This window comes from Polyodon spathula, chromosome 1 (assembly GCF_017654505.1).
Source record: "Polyodon spathula isolate WHYD16114869_AA chromosome 1, ASM1765450v1, whole genome shotgun sequence".
In the NCBI taxonomy this organism is placed as follows: Eukaryota; Metazoa; Chordata; class Actinopteri; order Acipenseriformes; family Polyodontidae; genus Polyodon; species Polyodon spathula.
In genome coordinates, this window is record NC_054534.1 from 67,035,078 (window position 1) to 67,054,594 (window position 19,517).

Consider the following 19,517-nt stretch of genomic DNA (forward strand, 5'->3'; position numbering starts at 1 on the left):
AGTCTGGGGGTATCTGGTAGCCAAAAAGTAAGAAGCATGTCTTTTTATCAATAAGTTCTGCTTAAAAAAAAAAAACAGAGCAGCCTTACTGCTATGTAAGGAATGCTTTACTTATGGCTGTGTTATTATGTAAGGCAGCCAGGTTATATATATATACACACACACACACACACACAGTGCCTATAGAAAGTTTACACCCCATTAAACTTTTTTCACATTCTGCTGTGTCAGTGCCTCAGAGTTTCATGCATTTAAATGAGGATTTTTTTCCCACTTATCTACACACCATACTCCACACTGTTAAGGGGAAAAAACTTTTTATTGAGAACAAAATTATGTATTAAAAATACAAAACTGAAAGATCAGAATTGGGTAAGTCTCCACCCCCCTGAGTTAATACTTGGTGAAAGCACCTTTGGCAGCAATTACAGCTGTCAGTCTTTTGGGATAGGTCTCTACCAACTTTGCAAATCTAGGTTTAGCAATATTTGACCATTCATCTTTACAAAGCTGTTAAAGCTCTGTCAAGTTCCTTGGGGAGCGTTGATGGACAGTAATCTTCAAATCATGCAACACATTTTTGGTTGGGTTTAGGTTGGGGCTCTGACTGGGCCACTCAAGGACATTTACCTTTTTGTTCCTTAGCCACTCCTGTGTGCTTTGGGTCGTTGTCATGCTAAAAGGTCAACTTCCATCCCAGTTTCATCTTTCTTGCAGAGGGCAGCAGGTTTTCCTCAAGGACTTCTTTGTACTTTGCTCCATTCGTTTTCCCTTCTATCTTGACTAGTGCTCCAGTCCTTGCCGATGAGAAACATCCCCATAACATGATGCTGCCACCACCATGCTTCACAGTAGGGATGGTGTTTTCTTTGGGTGATGTGCTGTGTTGGGTTTGTGCCAAACATAACGCTTTGCATTTAGGCCACAAAGTTCCATTTTAGTTTAGTCAGAACACAAAACTTTTTGCCACATGGCTACAGAATCTCTTGAGTGTTTTTTTGCATAATTCAAATGGGATTCAAGGTAGGATTTTTTACGTAAAATACAGGCCAGATTTCTGGAGTGCTTAGGATATTGTTGTCACATGCACACTTTGACCAGTCTTGGTCATAAAAGCCTGTAGCTCTTGTAAAGTTGCCATTGGCCTCTTGGTAGCCTCTCTGATCAGTCTCCTTCTTGCTCAGTCATCCAGTTTGGAGGGACGGCCTGATCTAGACAGGGTCTTGGTGGTGCCATACACCTTCCACTTCTTAATAATTGTCTTGACTGTGCTCCAAGGGATGTTCAAGGCCTTTGGTATTTTTTTATACCCACCCCCTGATCTGTGCCTTTCAACAGCTTTGTCCCAGAGTTCTTTTGAAAGCACCTTGGTGCTCATGGTTGAGTCTTTGCTTTGAAATGCTCTAACCAGCAGAGGGAACCTACAAGAACTGCTGAATTTATCCTGAAATTATGTGAATCACTACAATTTATCACCAGTGGAAGCCATTTAACTTGGTGTGTCATTTTGAAGGCTAATTTAGGATTGCTATTACAAGGGGGGTGGACACATATATAACCAAGCTATTTCAGTGTTTATATTTAATTAATTTTCTACAAATTTCTAGAATATTTTTTTCACTTGGAAGTTGTGGGGTAGGATGTGTAGATAAAGGAAAAAAAACTTTTTAATCCATTAATTCCAGGCTATAAGGCAACAAAAGGTGAAAAATTTGAAAGGGGGTGTAGACTTTCTATAGGCACTGTATATAGAGTGGTTTTCAGAAGTATTCACCCTCCTGCAAAGTTTTCACATTTTCTTGGCACCTGAGCATACTCCACGACACTTTCAAATTACACTTTACATATAGAATCTACACAAACTACCCCACGTTGATAAAGTTAAAAAATGCATACAGACTATACACTGAACAAAAATATAAAAGCAACATGTAACAATTTCAAAGATTTTACTGAGTTACAATTCATATAAGGAAATCAGTCAATTGAAATAAATTCATTAGGTGCTAATCTAACATTCAATTCTCTGGCAACAGCTTGGTTGCTAATCTACATTAATGATTTAGATTCTGGTATAGTAAGCAAACTTGTTAAATTTGCAGACGACAAAAATAGGAGGAGTGGCAAATACTGTTGCAGCAGCAAAGGTCATTCAAAATGATCTAGACAAAATTCAGAACTGGGCAGACACATGGCAAGTGACATTTAATAGAGAAGACTGTAAGGTACTGCATGCAGGAAATAAAAATGTGCATTATAAATATCATACGGGAGATACTGAAATTTAAGAAGGAATCTATGAAAAAGACCTAGGAGTTTATGTTGACTCAGAAATGTTTTTATCTAGACAATGTGGGGAAGCTATAAAAAAAGGCCAACAAGATGCTAGGATATATTGTGAAAAGTGTTGAATTTAAAATCAAGGGAAGTAATGTTAAAACTGTACAATGCATTAGTAAGACCTCATCTTGAATATTGTGTTCAGTTCTGGTCACCTCACTACAAAAAGGATATTGCTGCTCTAGAAAGAGTGTAAAGAAGAGCGACCAGAATTATTCCGGGTTTAAAAGTCATGTCATATGCAGACAGGCTAAAATAATTGAATCTATTCAGTCTTGAAGAAAGAAGACTACGCGACGATCTAATTCAAGCATTCAAAATTCTAAAAGGTACTGACAATATTGACCCAAGGGACTTTTTCAACCTGAAAAAAGAAACAAGGACCAGGGGTCACAAATGAAGATTAGACAAAAGGGCATTCAGAATAGAAAATAGGAGGCACTTTTTTACACAGAGAATCGTGAGGGTCTGGAACCAACTCCCCAGAAATGTTGTTGAAGCTGACACCCTGGGATCCTTCAAGAAGCTGCTTGATGAGATTCTGGAATCAATAAGCTACTAACAACCAAACGAGCAAGATGGGCCGAATGGCCTCCTCTCATTTGTAAACTTTCTTATGTTTTTATGTCTCTACTAGCTTTGTGCAGTAGGATAATAACATTTTTGTCCATTCTTCACAGGAAAATTGCTCCAGTTCTGATAAGTTTGTTGTGGATCGTCGATGGACTGCAATCTTGAAGTCTCACCACAAATTTTTGATTGGATTCAAGTCAGGACTTTGACTGGGCCACTCAAGAACATTAATTCTCTTCTTGTTCAACCACTCCAGTGTGGCTTTGGCTTTGTCCTTTGGGTCTTGCTGAAATTTAAATTTCCTCCCCAGTTTCAGAGTCTTGGCTGACTCAAACAGATTTTCCTGAAGGATTTGCCTGGACTTTGTACCATCCATTCTCCCCACTATCCTGACAAGCTTCCCAGTCCCTGCTGAAGAGAAGCATCCCCATAATATGATGCTGCCACCACCATGCTTGACAGTCGGGATGGTGTTGACTGGGTGATGTGCAGTGTTGGGCTTGCGCCAGACACTTGGAATTTACACTGAAAAGTTAAGTTTTTGTCTTGTCTGACCACAAAACATTTTTCTACATGTTTGCAGTATCATCTACGTGCTTTAAGATGAGGCTTTTTTAATAATGTCTTCTTTCTTGCTACCCGTCCATATAGGCCAGCTTTTGTGTAGGGTCTGCCTTATTGTTGATATGTGAACACTGATTCCCATCTCTGACCTTTGCTCAGGTCATTGTTGGCTTCAGAGTGACATCCCAAACCAGTTTCCTGCTTGCCCGGCTGTTCAGTTTGGGAGGGTGACCTGATCTGGGTAGTGTCTGGGTGGTATGATGCGTCTTCCACTTCTTAATGATGGACTTCACTGTGAAATTTTCTTGTACCCTTCTGCTCTGTGCCTCTCTACCACTTTATCCCTGACTTGTTTCAAAAGCTCCTTGGTCTTCATGGTTGCTTTGTTCACTATGTGAGTTGCAGCTTGAAATTCTTTATATACCCGAGGGAAATTATTTACAGGTTAAACCACTTTGAGTACACACAGGCTGAAACAAGTTCACTAATTTTGTGACCTTTCAAACAAATCATTTGCATCTGAGCCGATTTAGGGCTGTAGTAGCAAAGGGGTTGAATATTTATGCAACTGAGATTAATCTGTTTTAAATCTTACTTATTTACACTGAATAAAAATATAAACACAACATGTAAAGTGTTGGTCCTATGTTTCATGAGCTGAAATAAAAGATACCAGAATTTTTCCATAGCACAAAAAGCTTATTTCTCTTAAATTTTGTGGACAAATTTGTTTACATCCCTGTTAGTGAGCATTTCTCCTTTGCCAAGATAATCCATCCGCCTGACTTGTGTGACATATCAAGAAGCTGATTAAATTATTGCTGGGGACAATAAAAGGCCACTCTAAAATGTGCAGTTTTGTCACACAACACAATGCGACAGATGTCTCAAGTTTTGAGGGAGCGTGCAATTGGCATGCACGCTAATACTGATCCCTAATACTGATCCCTGTGGTACTCCACTGGTTATCTGTCACAAAGACGGCCACAGTGGGTGACATCAGACCAGAAACAGGAAATAAACGACAGAGAGAGGTGGAGTTTGGTGGAGCTGAGCGAATAGTTTCACTTAGCATTTAATAAATGAACAGACAGCCAGAAAATAAATGGTTGTAACAAACACAAAAACACAGGACACGGCACATTCGCCAAAACAAAAAAGACAAACAAAACGGACTAACACTACACAAAACACAGTGTGCAGATATTTTAACTTTACGTTATTATTTAATTATTTATTACCTCCGTCTCCAATCCCGTTCTCCACTCACCGAACACCCAACCCCGAGTGGGTGAAAACATGCAGATTTTATGCAGCCGTACCGAGACTTGATTGCTAATCAATCATTCAATTGGAGTTGCGGTACAACTGCACGTGAATTAATAAAGTGCACTTCCCCGTGCTCACATATTATTACTTTTTACTTGCATGTGAAGTGCTGTGCAATCCTTGTGCCTAAATACACATATACATTTTAAACACTCGTGTTACACAGACCCGTTTATATCCTGTGTACCAATGACTAAACACCAACATTAACACACAACACAAAATACACACAGGGGCGTGCACTTTGCCACATTACCTCACTCCATTCTGAGGTTTCTCCTCTAGCCAGTACTTTCTGTTTTCTACATGTTAACTACTCCCTAATCTATGTACATGTGTTTCCTTGAATCCCAACTGCGTCCAGTTTGTGAATTAATCTTTTATATGGGACTTTGTCAAAAACTTTCTGAAATCTAAATAAACCATGTCATATGCTTTGCAATTATCCATTATCGATGTTGCATCCTCCAAAAAATCGAGCAGGTTAGTTAGACACGATCTCCCTTTCCTAAAATCATGTCGACTGGCTCCCAGGATACTGTTATCATATAGGTAATTTTCCATTTTGGATCTTATTATAGTTTCCATAAGTTTACATATAATAGAAGTCAGGCTTACTGGTCTGTAGTTACCTGGTTCAGTTTTGTTTCCCTTTTTGTGGATCGGTATTACATTTGCAATTTCCAGTCTGTCCGTACAACCCCTGTGTCAAGAGACTGTTGCATGATTTTGGGTAGCAGTTTGTAAATAACTTATTTCATTTCTTTGAGTACTATTGGGAGGATCTCATCCGGTCCAGGGGATTTGTTTATTTTAAGAGCTCCTAGTCTCTTTAACACTTCTGCCTCGGTTATGCTAAAGTTATTTAAAACTGGATAGGAACAGGTTGACATGTGGGCATGTTGTCCATATCCTCCTTTGTAAAAACTTGTGAAAAGTAATCATTTCATATATTTGATATTTTTTTCGTCTATGATTTTGCCATTTGTATCTCTTAGACATTTATCCTCCTCTTTGAATGTTCTCTTGCTGTTGTAATATTGGAAAAACATTTCGGAATTGGTTTTAGCTCCCTTAGAAATATTCATTTCTATTTCTCTCTTGGCCTTTCTAACTTCCTTTGTGACTTGCGTTTGCAGTTCTGTGTACTCTTTCCGTGTACTTTGTTTTTGGACCCTTTTTAACGCTCTGTAAAGTGCCTTTTTTTGCTGAGTATTTTTTTAAATGTATATATTAAACCTTTTTGGCAATTTAGTTTTACATTTAGATTTGTCTACTTTAGGGATGTAATTGTTTTGCGCCTCTAATACTACATTTTTGAAGAACAGCCATCCTTTTTCCTTGGATGTTTTCTCTATTTTACTCCAATCTACTTCTGTTAGTCTCTGTTTCATATCTTGATATTTTGCTTTTCTAAAATTGTTAACCTTTTTAGCTTTAGTCATTACTTTTGGGGTTTTAACAAGCACTTCAAATGAGACCATGTTGTGGTCTGAGTTTTCCAATGTTTCTCTGACCTCTGTTTTAGTTGTTCTGTCTTCGTTATTTGAAAAGACTAAATCAAGGCATGCCTCCCCTCTAGTCGGTGCCTTGACAAATTGTGTTAGGAAGCAGTCATTTGTCATTTCCACCATTTCAATTTCGTCTGTCGTGCTACCCACCGGGTTTTCTCATTTTATATGGGGGAAGTTGCATGCTCCTATTATTATGCTCTTTGAATTTGTGTCCGTTATTCTGACCCATATTGATTCAGCTTTATTAAAAGGTATGAAAAAAAGCTAATAATAAATATATTAATATATCGATTGAGCGGATGATCCACCTGTGGTGACTGATTATCTTCTGGTACGCTGCAATCAGGATCTTGTTTAGTCCAATTGAGAGGATGATCCGCCTGTGGTGATTATCTTCTGGTACGCTGCAATCAGGATTAACAAGTGTAAACTAACTTTAGTTTAAGCAAGTGGACTAAACCTGCTTATTCCGCTAGAGAGACGCATCAAGCGGACTAACTTTGGTATGCTGCAATCAACCCAGTAGGTTTTCCAATTGTCTTCGTTTTATGTTTTATTGAAGGGAGCTTTAAAATATTAATATTAGCTTTTCCCTGATTCTTCCTCCTAAGTGCCTGTTTAGATTTTAAAGGGAACTATGTAATAGGGATCCACATGTGAGCTTTTCATCTCCACATTCGCCTAAATTCAGTAAATATTGTTAGTCTACCTACAAGCAGCACAATTACATTGTCAAAAAATCATAAGACACAGGTATTGGTTAAAGGATTTATTTGAATCCCTAACACAGTTATAAACATATCTGCTTAAAGATAGAAGCAACCTAATTGTTTATGCTGCATTTTTTTTTTAAATGAATGAGTAATGTTATAATGGATAGTACTGAACAAATATTGTACAATGCATTGTAAAAAAAAAAAAAAAAAGCATGCTGTTACAGGACAGATGCATGTGAAAGACCGCGACATGTTGGAGATATGGCTTAAAGTACATAGAGCTAACAATAACTCCAGTAAATATTACATTATATGTATTACCATCCTTTTGTAAGTCTCACATAAAATACAAACACATTACAATATACACATTGCATATTTGAAATGCTAGACCTATGGAATGATAGTAATTCTTTTTATATTTTATATTATATGTGTTAGCTCTATGCACTTTAAGTGCTAAATCCAATTGTTGACTTTTTTTTTTTTTTTGGTTAATATGAGCTCCCAGCAAATGAAGAATATAGCAAACAAATACAAGCCAAAATGGGACACAAGTGAATTGCATACATTTGAAACTTTATTTCTGAACGGAAACATCATGTGCTGTTAATTCTCAATTTTTGGAAAGTTGTTGTTTATATAACATAATCTTTATATAACACCTTTCATAGTGGACCACCATCACAAAGCGCTTTACAAGATACGAGAATAGGGTATGTGAACTATGCATCAGCTGCAGAGTCACTTACAACAGCGTCTGAAAGACAGAGCACAAGGATATTAAGTGACTTGCTCAGGATCACACAATGAGTCAGTGTCTGAGCTGGGATCTGAACCAGGAACCTCCTGGTTACAAGTTTGTTTCTTTAACCACTGGATCGCACACTCCTATATAGACTTTACATTAATTTACATTTAAATTAAAACCAGATTCCGAGTGAACAGCCTTTATTATCACGTGATATCTCTATGAAAGGCACTGAGCCAGACTGATCTACTTTATACATCTTATAAATTGACATTAAAAAGATCACCGCGGCTGCAGTTTTGGGAAAAAAGCCGGGTGGACTGCAGCACACTGATGACAATGAAAGCATTTATTTATTTATTTATTTGTTTGCATATGAAACACAGTTAGTGTGCACTTTCCAGCCAACACTAAGCCCTGCCATTATTCATTGAAAAAAGGTATATAAACTCTAATCTGGACTAAAACTGTTCTGTATAGCTACTGTAAGGCTGAACGTACAGGTTTGGAGGCTGCAGAATGGCTCATTGTAAGTGTTCAACTTAAAATTGTAACAGTCAAAACAAACCAAGGCATTTTCACTTGACCTTCTAATGGCCTTCTATGTATCTCCTTTTTTTTGGCTTCTATTGGATTACACTGATTATTGTTTGAACGGATTCAGTACAGACAGGGCAGATTATAGAGTGGTCGATGCATAGATCTGTGATTTTCAGACAGAAAGAGATTCTGTTTTTCAAACTCAACCACTGACTCACTGTGTGACCTGCCCCTTCAGCCAAATCCCAGAGCAAGGCAAAGCCCGGTTGTGTCAAAATCCCATTCAGATGTACAAATAATAATAATAATTTTTTAAAAAAGTGGCACCCCTGTTAGTCTTGTAATGATTACTGAACAACTAAATGAAAAAGCAAGTGAACAGACCAACCAATGCAGTTAATAAAAATGTCTATGTTCCAATTCAAAGGTACTGTGTAACAAAAAAAGATTTGGGCTGAGTCACTATTGGAAGAAACAGCTCTATATTGTTGATTTAGAGAAAGTCCTGAATATTGTGATTCCCCCACCCCCGTCAATAAAACAGTTTGTTAGGTTATTATCATAACCTTGATTCCCTGAAATAGAAATGTATCCACTACACGCCCGATTCAACTGAACACCTCTACCAAAGCTAAGTCTTCCGCCCGTGATGTCAGCACGTCTGTCTCCGCCCCCACAGGAGACAAAACTGCATGCATAAATTTTCTTCAGCCTACTGCATAGAATGAACACAGCAACCAAAGAATTGTAATGGATACATTTCTATTTCAGTGAACCAGGGTTATGATAACAACCTAACGTTCCCTTTCAAGTAAGAAATGTATTCCATTACACAACGGGTAAGTATACCCAAGCCGTCACAAGTACATGACTTGCAGAAGCGCCAAATTGGTGAGACGGATGGCTTGCCATAATTATAAAGCATGGTAACGGCCACAGAACACATAATTGCCTCATGCATGTGCTTCTGAGTCCAGCTGGGATGCTGCTGTCAGCACTCTGGTTCCAAAGGCAGGGTTCTGAGGATCCAGGACATTAAACCTGTAAAACCTTCTGAAGGTGGGAAGAATAACCCACACCTCTGCATTGCAAATGTCAGAGACCGATGCACCCTGAAACAACGTCCAAGAGGTAGCAAGACCCCAGGTGGAATGACCTGTGACCTTCTCTGAGTCAATTTTAACATGGCATGCCGAGATGGCTGCCAAGTAAACCTTCAAAGTCAAGGGGGACTTGCCCTCATCAAAATGGTCCTGCAAAAACTGCAGAATGACTGGCATGGGGCAAGTCATGAGATCAACCTGACGTGCCAAACACCAAGTTTGAAACACGCCCCCCTTGTATCCATACTGAGAGTGCGTTGAAGCAGCTCTCACATTCTGAAGAATCAATATGACTCTCTCTGTCAAGCCTAACTGGCTGAGCCAGAGCTGTAGGCTTGATGGATTGGGGTGCACAATGTACCCTGCGCCTGGCTGAACAGGTCATGGTGTGTGGACAATTGCTAAGGCTGGTGGTGCAATAGCTGCACCAGCGTGGCGAACCATGTTCTCCTGTGCCAGTACGGGGCCACTAAAAGCACCCTGGCTCGTTCTTGCCTGATTTTTTCTAGGCCCATCGGAAACAATACTACCGGTGGAAAGGCATAATGAAGCGTCTTCAGCCACTTGTGTGTAAGGGAGTCGACTCCCAACGGACCACTCTTCCCCAGAATGGAGAACCAGAGGGTACAATGAGCAGATTCCAGGGAGGCAAAGAGGGTCGACCTCTACTCTCCCAAACCTGTCCCAAATCAGGCTCATCACTTTGGGGTTGTGCCTCCACTCTGAGCCGCATGGGACTCCCCTTGATAGGAGGTCTGCGCTGTATTTTTCTGCTTCTGGCAGATGTGTACTCGTGAGCCCATAATAAGATTTTGTGGCCTACCCGATGGATATGGGGTGAGTGAAGGCTGCCCTGATGGTTGATGTCAGCCACCACGGTTGTGTTGTCCATCCTGGTCAACACTTCTGGAAGAAACTCTGCAAGGCCAGAAAAACTGCCTGCAGCTCCAGGACATTTATCTGTAGCCTCACCCAAGGGGGCTGCCACACACCTTGTGCTCCTTGTCCGTTCCACACGACACCCCAGCTTGAGCTTGAGGCATCTGTGGTGATCACCTCTCATCTGGTGCTATTGCCCAAAGTCACACATAGATACAGGTGAGCTGGCTGTTTCCACCATGAGAGGGCCTCCGTGCAGTGTCGGGACACCAACAGGCAGAGATGTAGTTGCAAGGGGGGATGATTCACCCTTCGATAGAACCACGCTTGGAGAGGGTGCATTGCGGAGAAGACCCAATGGGAAGGGTCTGAGATGCTGCTACCATCAGGCCCAGAAGCCTCTGAAAAGGGACGACCTCCCATGACATGTCGGGCTGAAACAACCTTAGTCACATGTGGATCCTCTGGATTCTGTCCTTTTACAGACTGGTGATCATGCTGCTTGAGTTCAAGCAGGTTCCCAGTTAGATGGTACTCTGGGGTGGTACCTGCTGGCTTTTTGGCAAGTTCACCATCAGGCCAAGCCTGTCAAGGTGAGCGGTCACCAGTTCCATGTGCGCTACTGCCTGCGCTGGATACTCAGCACATATGAGCCAGTCATCCAGGTAGTCAAGCACTCTGATGCCTTGTAGCCTCAGAGGTGCCAGGATAGCCTTTGTGCACTTCGAAAAGGTGCGGGGGGCTAGAGAAAGGTCAAATGGCAGAATAAGTAACTCATAATCAGTTCCTTGAAAGGAGAAACGCAGATATGAGTCTGGGGCTGCTGAGCCCTAGGATGCCAATGTGCCATTTGCTTCCTGGCTTGAGAAGCCTTTCTGGGCAGTAAGTGAACCAGCTCTTTGGTGAATTTGCGTACCTTCTGGGAGTTTAGAAAAAGTTCGTCCACCTCTGGACCGAATGTATGGCCTGGTGAGGACTGGAGCATCCAATAGGGAGGCCTTGACCCATCAGGCACCTGTGCCTGGGAAAGCCAAAGCTGCGGTTGAGCAGCTATCACTGCAGTGAGGCCTCTGTATTGTCCATTGTATTTGGACAGCTACAGCAGATGGATAGTGACCAGGTTCAGCTTCTCTAGTGTCCGTGAGGGGGCCTGTGATTCACTGACAAGCTCTGCACAAGCATCGACTGGTAAGCCACCAGCATGCTTTTGTAGTTACCCAGCCAGGTAGCTAGAACTTCTGCCACGTAGGCCTTTTTTTTAACATAGCCTCTGTGACCTTGCACTGTTTGTTAGGGGACTGTTAAAAAGGACTGCCAGATGTGTGCCTTGTACAAGGGAGGCAGTGGATGATGCAACAGGAGGAAAGTGGCCAAGCCCCAACTCCTCCATGTCTTGGACCAGATATAACAGGTCAGCAGCCTGGGAATGGCTGGGGCCATCGCAGGGTGTCCTCAAGTTGACCTTGTGCAGAAAGTCCGGGTGGACAGGGGGCATTGACGTCCTTTTAGAGGGAGCTGAGGAACTGTCAAAAATGGAGCGCTTTGGCAAGGACTCCTCAGGTCACGACACTTCCAGTTCTGTGGTGGCCTCAGCCAGTGCCTTCAAGATCTGGCTCTGGGCTGAGATTGGCTTTCCACATGTGATCACTTCCCATATGTGATCCTTCTCAGTCTTAATGGCCGGGTTGCTTGGGGAACGGCAGCAGCTAGCCTTCCTACGCCTCAGAGGGGCTATGAGGTCAATGCCTTTTGCCTCTCTGCTGTTGTTTTTCGACTGGAGCACGATCTACTGGCAGTGACATACCCCTCTGAAAGGAGCACTGCACAGGCTTCACAAAATGTGTGATCCTGTAATGCCTACTGAGCAGACACCATACATATTGGTCATGCTTATTCTCTGAAGGGACAGGCTCTTGCAGGTTGTGCAGGAATGGAACCCAGGCATTGTTGCAGCAAGACTGTAGTAATGTGTACAGGTGGTAACACGGCACTGTGCACGTTTTTGCAAACGGTGTGAAACGGTATGGTATGCATGTTGTGGTATACTACGGTGTATGGTGCAGTACGGTACGAAACAGTGCGGTAATATTAATAATACTGTGTCACTGACCTGCGTGTGCAGGAGCAGGCAAGCCCGCTCCTGCCACTGGCCAGAAGGCGATGTGAAGAGAGTCACGGTAATAAACACAAGTCAATTATTTCAACAATTTTTTGCCTCAGCAGTTTATCCCAAGGGGAAACAAAACAAGCAGAAATAAAATAAGACAGACTTATCGGACTGCTTCTGGTCGAAGATAGCAAATTTTCACTCTCTCAAATGTTGGGTCACTCTCAGTGTAAGCTGAAAAGGCTGAAATAGAAAATGGTGCTGAGCGCCATCCTGCGTGCAGTTTTGTCTCCTGCAGGAGCGGAGACAGGCGTGCTGACGTTGTGGGCGTAAGACACAGCTATCGTAGAGGTGTTCAGTTGAATCAGGCGTAATAGGTTAACCCATTTCGTACTTGAAAGGGAAATGGTTATACGAACTTTTGGACAGTAATACATTGTATGTTCTTGTACAGTATTAATGATGAACCAAATTAGTGTGTTATTTCTATTAGAATTAGAACGCAGATCCTTTATAAATCTGCTTGCGTCTAGCGTTCTTGTAACTAATAATGAAAACCGTGATCACTTAGTCTGATTTCAGAATGATTTCACATAAGTTAAAAAAAAATAGAGAAGAAAATGTATCCGGATACACTTCAGAATACACAGCTACACTTTGCTTACACCTTTGTTACAATACAATACATTATTTTACAACAGAAATATATGATTGGGAGAATAACTTAAATGCATGTATGGAGTTCCATTCTCACAATCACACATCTGTGTGCTAAGTGCCTGCAGTAAATATTAGGGAACAACTGTGAAAATACATGTAGTTCATGTACCTGTGTTTTGAAATGTATCATAAAACATATGCTTCCATACACTGTAATTCAGCTACTTTGAATTTTTTGCCAAGTTAACACTGTATAAAACAAAATTATATACAATAATCATAATATTAAAATCAATAATAATAATAATAATAATAATAATAATAATAATAATAATAATAAATACAAAAAAAATATTTTAAATGTATCTTTAAATTAACTCTTAAAGCATAGGCCTGAATTAGTCTCACATTCAGGCAGTTTACCGTCCTCTCTTACATTTCTCTTTTTCTCTAAACTTCGTCCTGTTAACATCTCTTGGGCCAGATAGCAACAATTCCTAACATCCTAATAGACCAGATAAAGCTGATGTATATGGTGGGAGCCACATATACTACAAATTAGGGTTGGGACGATTTATGATAACTCAGTAATAATGTATCAAACAGAAGTCACAATAAAAAAAATTGCACTATAAAAATAATTACTGAGTTATCGGAAATGTACAATATTGTATTCATTTTGACAATTTTAATGACAGCTGAATTTTTTATGCTATTTTTGTTTAATTATTCAACAAGTGCTTCCAAAAGTATTCCATCGGTTATAGTAATATTTAATTAGAACGCCTTGTAGTGTTTGAGCAGCCACCAGTTCCGCCCTAGTGATGACCCAGTGGTTGTGAGGCTTTTGTGAGATTTCATTGAGAAAAGGCAGTGAGTAAAAGCAGCAGTGGGCATGCTCTTTCAAAACAGCTCAACAAAAAAAGGAAAACGCTACAAGTTTCTATCTATTTCGGTATTCTTGAAGGAAATGGAGGTACCCTATGTGCAAAATTTGCTATGCTAAAGCCCCTTTCACACTGGCATGCTCTACCCGGGTTGGAACCTACCTGGGTCAGGACTCTGTGTTTCGTGGGTCAGCTACGATTTCAACTGCTTTTGATAAAGCAGGGTTGACCTGGGTGACAGATGCAAGTACTCAATGCTCCACAAGTAGCTTGTTACGGACGATTCCATCCAAGCTTCTCTGGATTGAACCGTCGGCCCAAATGTTGATTAGAGCAAATGTTTCATCCTGGCTCATGCTGTGTCTCAAGTAACAAAAACATGGCTAAACAGAATAAACAGAAACGTTCCTTGCGGAAGTGAAACCTTCACGCAGGCCTGGCTGTTTATTATTTCCTCGGCTTACGAACGTCCGTCATGCATTTTGTCTCGCTCAACCCGGGTCAAAGCATGTCAATCCACATCCTGAGGTGGGTCAGTGGGACCCAGGTCAACCTGGGTACAACCCAGGTATGTGGTTTCACAGCACACAGGATTATGACCCAGGGAGCCAGAACCTGGGTCAGGATCCAGGTAGGAGTGGCAGTATGTAAGGGGCTTATATCATACCAACAGAAAACAATTCTGGACTATTTTATAAAATAGCAGGTAGGCTGTGTGTTTTTCTTGCAGCCACACATACACTGTAAACTATTCTATGTAAATTTATAATTGATTTATTATTTCTTTGTGCGCAGTATATGTAAGGTACTGTATGGTATCATAGCTTGTTAATGCGGCAACATTAACTATTTTGTTGTTTTGTGTACTATTAAGTAGTTGGGTAAAAATAAAGTGTGCTAAATTCCTTTAGTGTCAACTTAAAATAATATTTTATTATTTCCAAATTCTACAGTAATGTGTACAGAGAAGGCATGATTTACTTTGTATCTTACTGTTCTTATTTACAGTAGCCTATTGGCTAAAGTAAAATAATGCTCTGGGCATTCATTTGACTTTACTATTTATATACTATATACAGTCATTCTTGATGTAATGTGTACAAAGAACACAACGGTTTTTATTAGCAAAAAGGTAAATACATTTAAAATAAACTGAGTAATATAAATGTGCATGTGTTTCTGTTTTGTTTTTTTAAACCAGACACTTAGTTATCCCAGGTAACCTGTCCTCGGTATTTTGTATTTGTATAACCAGTGGAATCTAAATGAGCAAACACCACGATAATTGCAATTATCGAATTTTTTTTATCCCGCAATTATAATTTCAGAGATTTTCAATATTATCCCAACCCTACTACAAATATTGTCAAACAATACACAAAGTACAAATGCTTGATAGTTACCAATAACACTGTGGTTATTTACAACAGACAATGCAAATGGTTAGATAAGATAAAAAGGCACAACTTTCCCTTTCGTAAATACACTGTAAACATCTCTTCAATAAGCATGCATAAACATTTCACTTTACAAAAAAAAATACTTTTTTTAGACAAATTACTTAAATAGTATTTATCCAGCAAAATAGAATTCTTTCAAAAATACTCTACCATTCTTCCTATTAACCATTAAAGTTTTTTTGTTGTTGTTGTCTCATTTATTTAAAAAAATCCATAACAGCTTATTTCAGGTCATTCAAACCCCCCCCCCCCCCCCCCCCCCCCCCAAAAAAAAAAAAGAAAACACATAGCAATATACAGAGCCGCAAAAGATTGCAAAAATAATTTGTAAAAGCTTGCAAAAGTAATTATTTTGTTTTTCACACTGTCATTTGCTGTAACAATTCCCCCATAATGTGGGTTAAAATATGAACCAATCCTGAAGCCCCTCATTGTTGGGTCACGTTAAACAGCAGCTACAGCATCATAGGTGAAAAAGCTCCTTAATTCCACACCATCTTCCTTACACGTTTATACAATAAATTAATACTAATGCCCCATAACCACATGTACCCTTCTTAAGGTAGGCAATAGGAAGTACATAATACTAGAGTTAAAAAGAAAAATGCCCTGAAGATAAAGTGGATCAGTTTCAATTTGCCCTAATTGTCAAAATGTCTGTGCTCCTGCTCCATTTTCAAACGGCCTGTTCTTGCTACTTAATTTCAGAGGTTGGTAAGAAATCTAAAGGTCCAAAGGGAGGGAGGGGTTTGTCAGTATTTATTTTACAATATTAAACTGTTTTTAAAGTGTTTTAAACAATTGCTTTTTATGAACATTTGGCAGCTTTTGCAGATAAAAACACAAATTGCCAAACTAATCTTCCTTTTATTGTACAACTTGATTTACAGGTTCCAGTATTAATGTGTCAAGGTTGTCATAAACACGATTATCAACACTAAGTTTTCTGATACGTGTTCCATGTATATATCTGCTTTGTTGTAACAAAATAAGCACCTGTTTAGAAAATGTGTTTACATCATTTTATAAAATGCATATTGATAGATTTACAAATGTTTTATTACTAGAACCTTGAAATAAAGTATTATTGATTAATTAATTACTCATGAAAAGCTGGTTTTACTTTGGTGATTTATCAGACTAAATATAAATATTTTAAAATTAAAGTAGCATTGTTAATAAATTCCTAATATGTAAAGCAATTTATTATTTAGCTTATATAGTGATACAGCAAGTGGGCTCAGGTTTCAATTCCCCTCCTACCATACGTTTATTTTCAACACATATTTAAATATCTTTCTTCAGCCACTGCAATATAGCTCTCATTATGATAATATACTCAGTGTTACTGGAAATAGATTTACAATAACAAATGGATGTTATTATAAAACATAAAAAGGATAAAATGGCAATTTCAGCTAGATAATCTTTGTTAGCAGTTTTATTATAGTGTATTTTACATTTAAATGCAAGCTTTTATATTCTGATATGTGTGTGTGTGTGTGTGTGTGTGTGTGTGTGTGTGTGTGTGTGTGTGTGTAAATATGTTTGTGTGCATTACTCCCCTTTAGGAATGAACTGAAATAACAATTTCTATTTTTCTGTATTTAAATCATGAAACAAATACAGTAATTTTAGCCCTTTGGAAAGGTCACCAAAATGGACAAACCTGCTCAATTAATGCTCTGACCTTTTCAGGTGCCTTGAACGCATTCACTTTCAAAACAGAAACACAAATCTGGTTTTGGAGTTGGGTAAATTTGTACAATGCAGTCAACCTCTTGGTTTCCTCCACACTGTAAACTTAAATAAAAAAAAAAAAAAAAAAAAAACACGAAAGCCACAGTAGCTAATTAAACTTTACCAGGGTTTAAGTTGGGGGCGTCGACAACAACTATATATGGCTTTTTATCCATGTCATAGTCTTTGGGGGTATATGCTAAAAAAATAAAAATAAAAAAAGAATTCAGTGCAAGAATTAAACCCTCCTTCTCCTTGGTCATTCCCACCAGACAAGCTCTGGAGCTGAAGAGCGTGTGGGTGGGGAATAAAACAGGACACTTTAAGGCAAAGTCCTTCTTGAAGATGCTCTAACTTTCAGTCACTTCTTATGAAAGTACAGTGTCCGGGTCATGCCAGCTTCCACCTTTGGTATCTGGTCACTGATTATTTCCACCAGCATGTCGGGGAACTCCACTTTCAGGGCATGGGACTCTCGGAACGTGTAAAAGCAGAAATCGAGCAGACTGCCCACCAGCTACAAGGGAAAGACAAGGACATTGGGATTCATTTGTTATTGTACACACAATCCACACTGTGAACTCAAAAAAGTAGAAGTAAAAAGAACAGTCAACAAATGACAGTGGCTACATTTAGGAGCATAGATAGTTGAAGACATATATTTATTTTTACCTTGGCTAAAAATGTTCTGTGCAAATTATATATTATTATCAAAAGTTATGGATCTTGCTGTTGCCATCAGATACAGAATATTAATATGCATATTTTATTTTTAAAACGTCCTTACAAATAGTATTTCTACATTTTACTTAAAAAAAAGATGTGCACAATCCTAAATTCGATAAACAGTACCACTAACAAATATTTCCTGAGCCTGAAATGATCTGAACTCAATGAGGCCCATTGAAATGATAGTGAGCACCAGCGTATACAATTGTTTTTATTTTTGCCGGGTTATTGATAAATCAATATTTAACCTTTTGCCACTGCTTACCGCATGTGGAACAGTTCCTATATGAGCAGATAATTATTTGTGTATGTTCATGCATACAGTATAACTGCATTACTGAAAAAGCCACACAACTTTGTAACACAAATGGGAATGCATTGGTGTCTGGACAAGGGGCTCTACAGTAGTGTTTCCAGTCATTAATACCACTTGGCAGAAGTGTGTGTGTATGTGTGTAAATGTGAGTGTGGTAAGCCTTGCCCTTGGCATCATCTGTTTATATAACAAACTTCTCTACCACTTTTCCATCACTGTTTCTACGCATCTGTTTGGCGTGTGGCCTAACAGTCTGAAATCCTAAATAAACATATGAAACACTGCAGGCATGTTGAAGAAGTGATTGGAAAATGGCTTGTATTTTATAATCATGGGTTTCACCTAAACTGTTATAAAAATCTTGAGGCATTCCTACAGTACATCCTTCTTTTTATTGGAAGTGCACATGTGATATACTTTTTACTCAAAATGGATAACAGGGTTTGAAGGTTGAGCAATCGTTCAAACACACCTTTAAAAAAAAAAAAAAACAGCGGATTGACTTTTCTTTTCAAGCACAGTGCCTGAAGGCTCCATTGCCTTCAATACCATCAATAGCATCTTTTTACTGTTAAACTACAAGTTCAGACAGTAACAACAATAGCTCAACTTTTAAGTACTGTAATGATTCAACAAATTCAACATTTGCTCTTGGCTGTCTTGGAAGCAAGGAACAGCTTTAATTGGCCTAACAGCCTTACTTGTTCAAAACATTACTTACGTTAAAAAAAAAAATTAAAAAAAAGTCTCATAGGAGGAAATACTAGTCATGTATTGAAATTGAAATAACTTCCACCAGCTGTGAAGCTCTCTGTATGTTAGTCAAACATTAAACTCAAGGCACCATTTTAGCCTCAGTCAGTGTTAATGGTTATAACAGGTGCCTCTGAGTTACCCTACATTTAATTCTGAAATGCATGTGTAGGAGAAGAGGGTAGATAAATCTACCTTGGTTAGAATGAGGCCAATATATTTTAATATAATAAATTATATTATATAAAACCCATGATCACCCACAAAGACTTTGTTTAATTTGATTTACTATATAGTGCCTTAAATGAATAATACTAGCATAGTGCAAAGGTTTACCGTTATGGTTATAGTTTATGCAAATCAGGGATGGCAATGTTTCCAACTTTACTGACCAGAGCACCTGTATTCAAAACCTGACTCTAGTTTTAGTATATCATCCGAATCTGGCTGCCCGTGTCGTCATTGCCAATAGCTGTCCAGGTAAAATGTGTGTACCTGTGTGTAAATGTGCGTCAATGAGTATGGTAAAACCCTGCCCATGGAATATGTTGATATC

At 39.1% G+C, this 19,517-nt stretch overlaps 1 protein-coding gene across 1 annotated transcript in view; it reads right to left on the minus strand.

Annotated features, from left to right (window-relative positions):
- Positions 1 to 14,322: 14,322 nt before the first annotated feature.
- The window catches only part of nr3c2 (nuclear receptor subfamily 3, group C, member 2), a 106,010-nt gene continuing 100,815 nt past the window's right edge, over positions 14,323 to 19,517 (minus strand). The window contains exon 9 of the mRNA XM_041260218.1: positions 14,323 to 17,680. Within this exon, the coding sequence (XP_041116152.1) occupies positions 17,525 to 17,680 (156 nt within the window). The 3' untranslated portion in view covers positions 14,323 to 17,524. The remainder of the gene's footprint in view (positions 17,681 to 19,517) is intronic.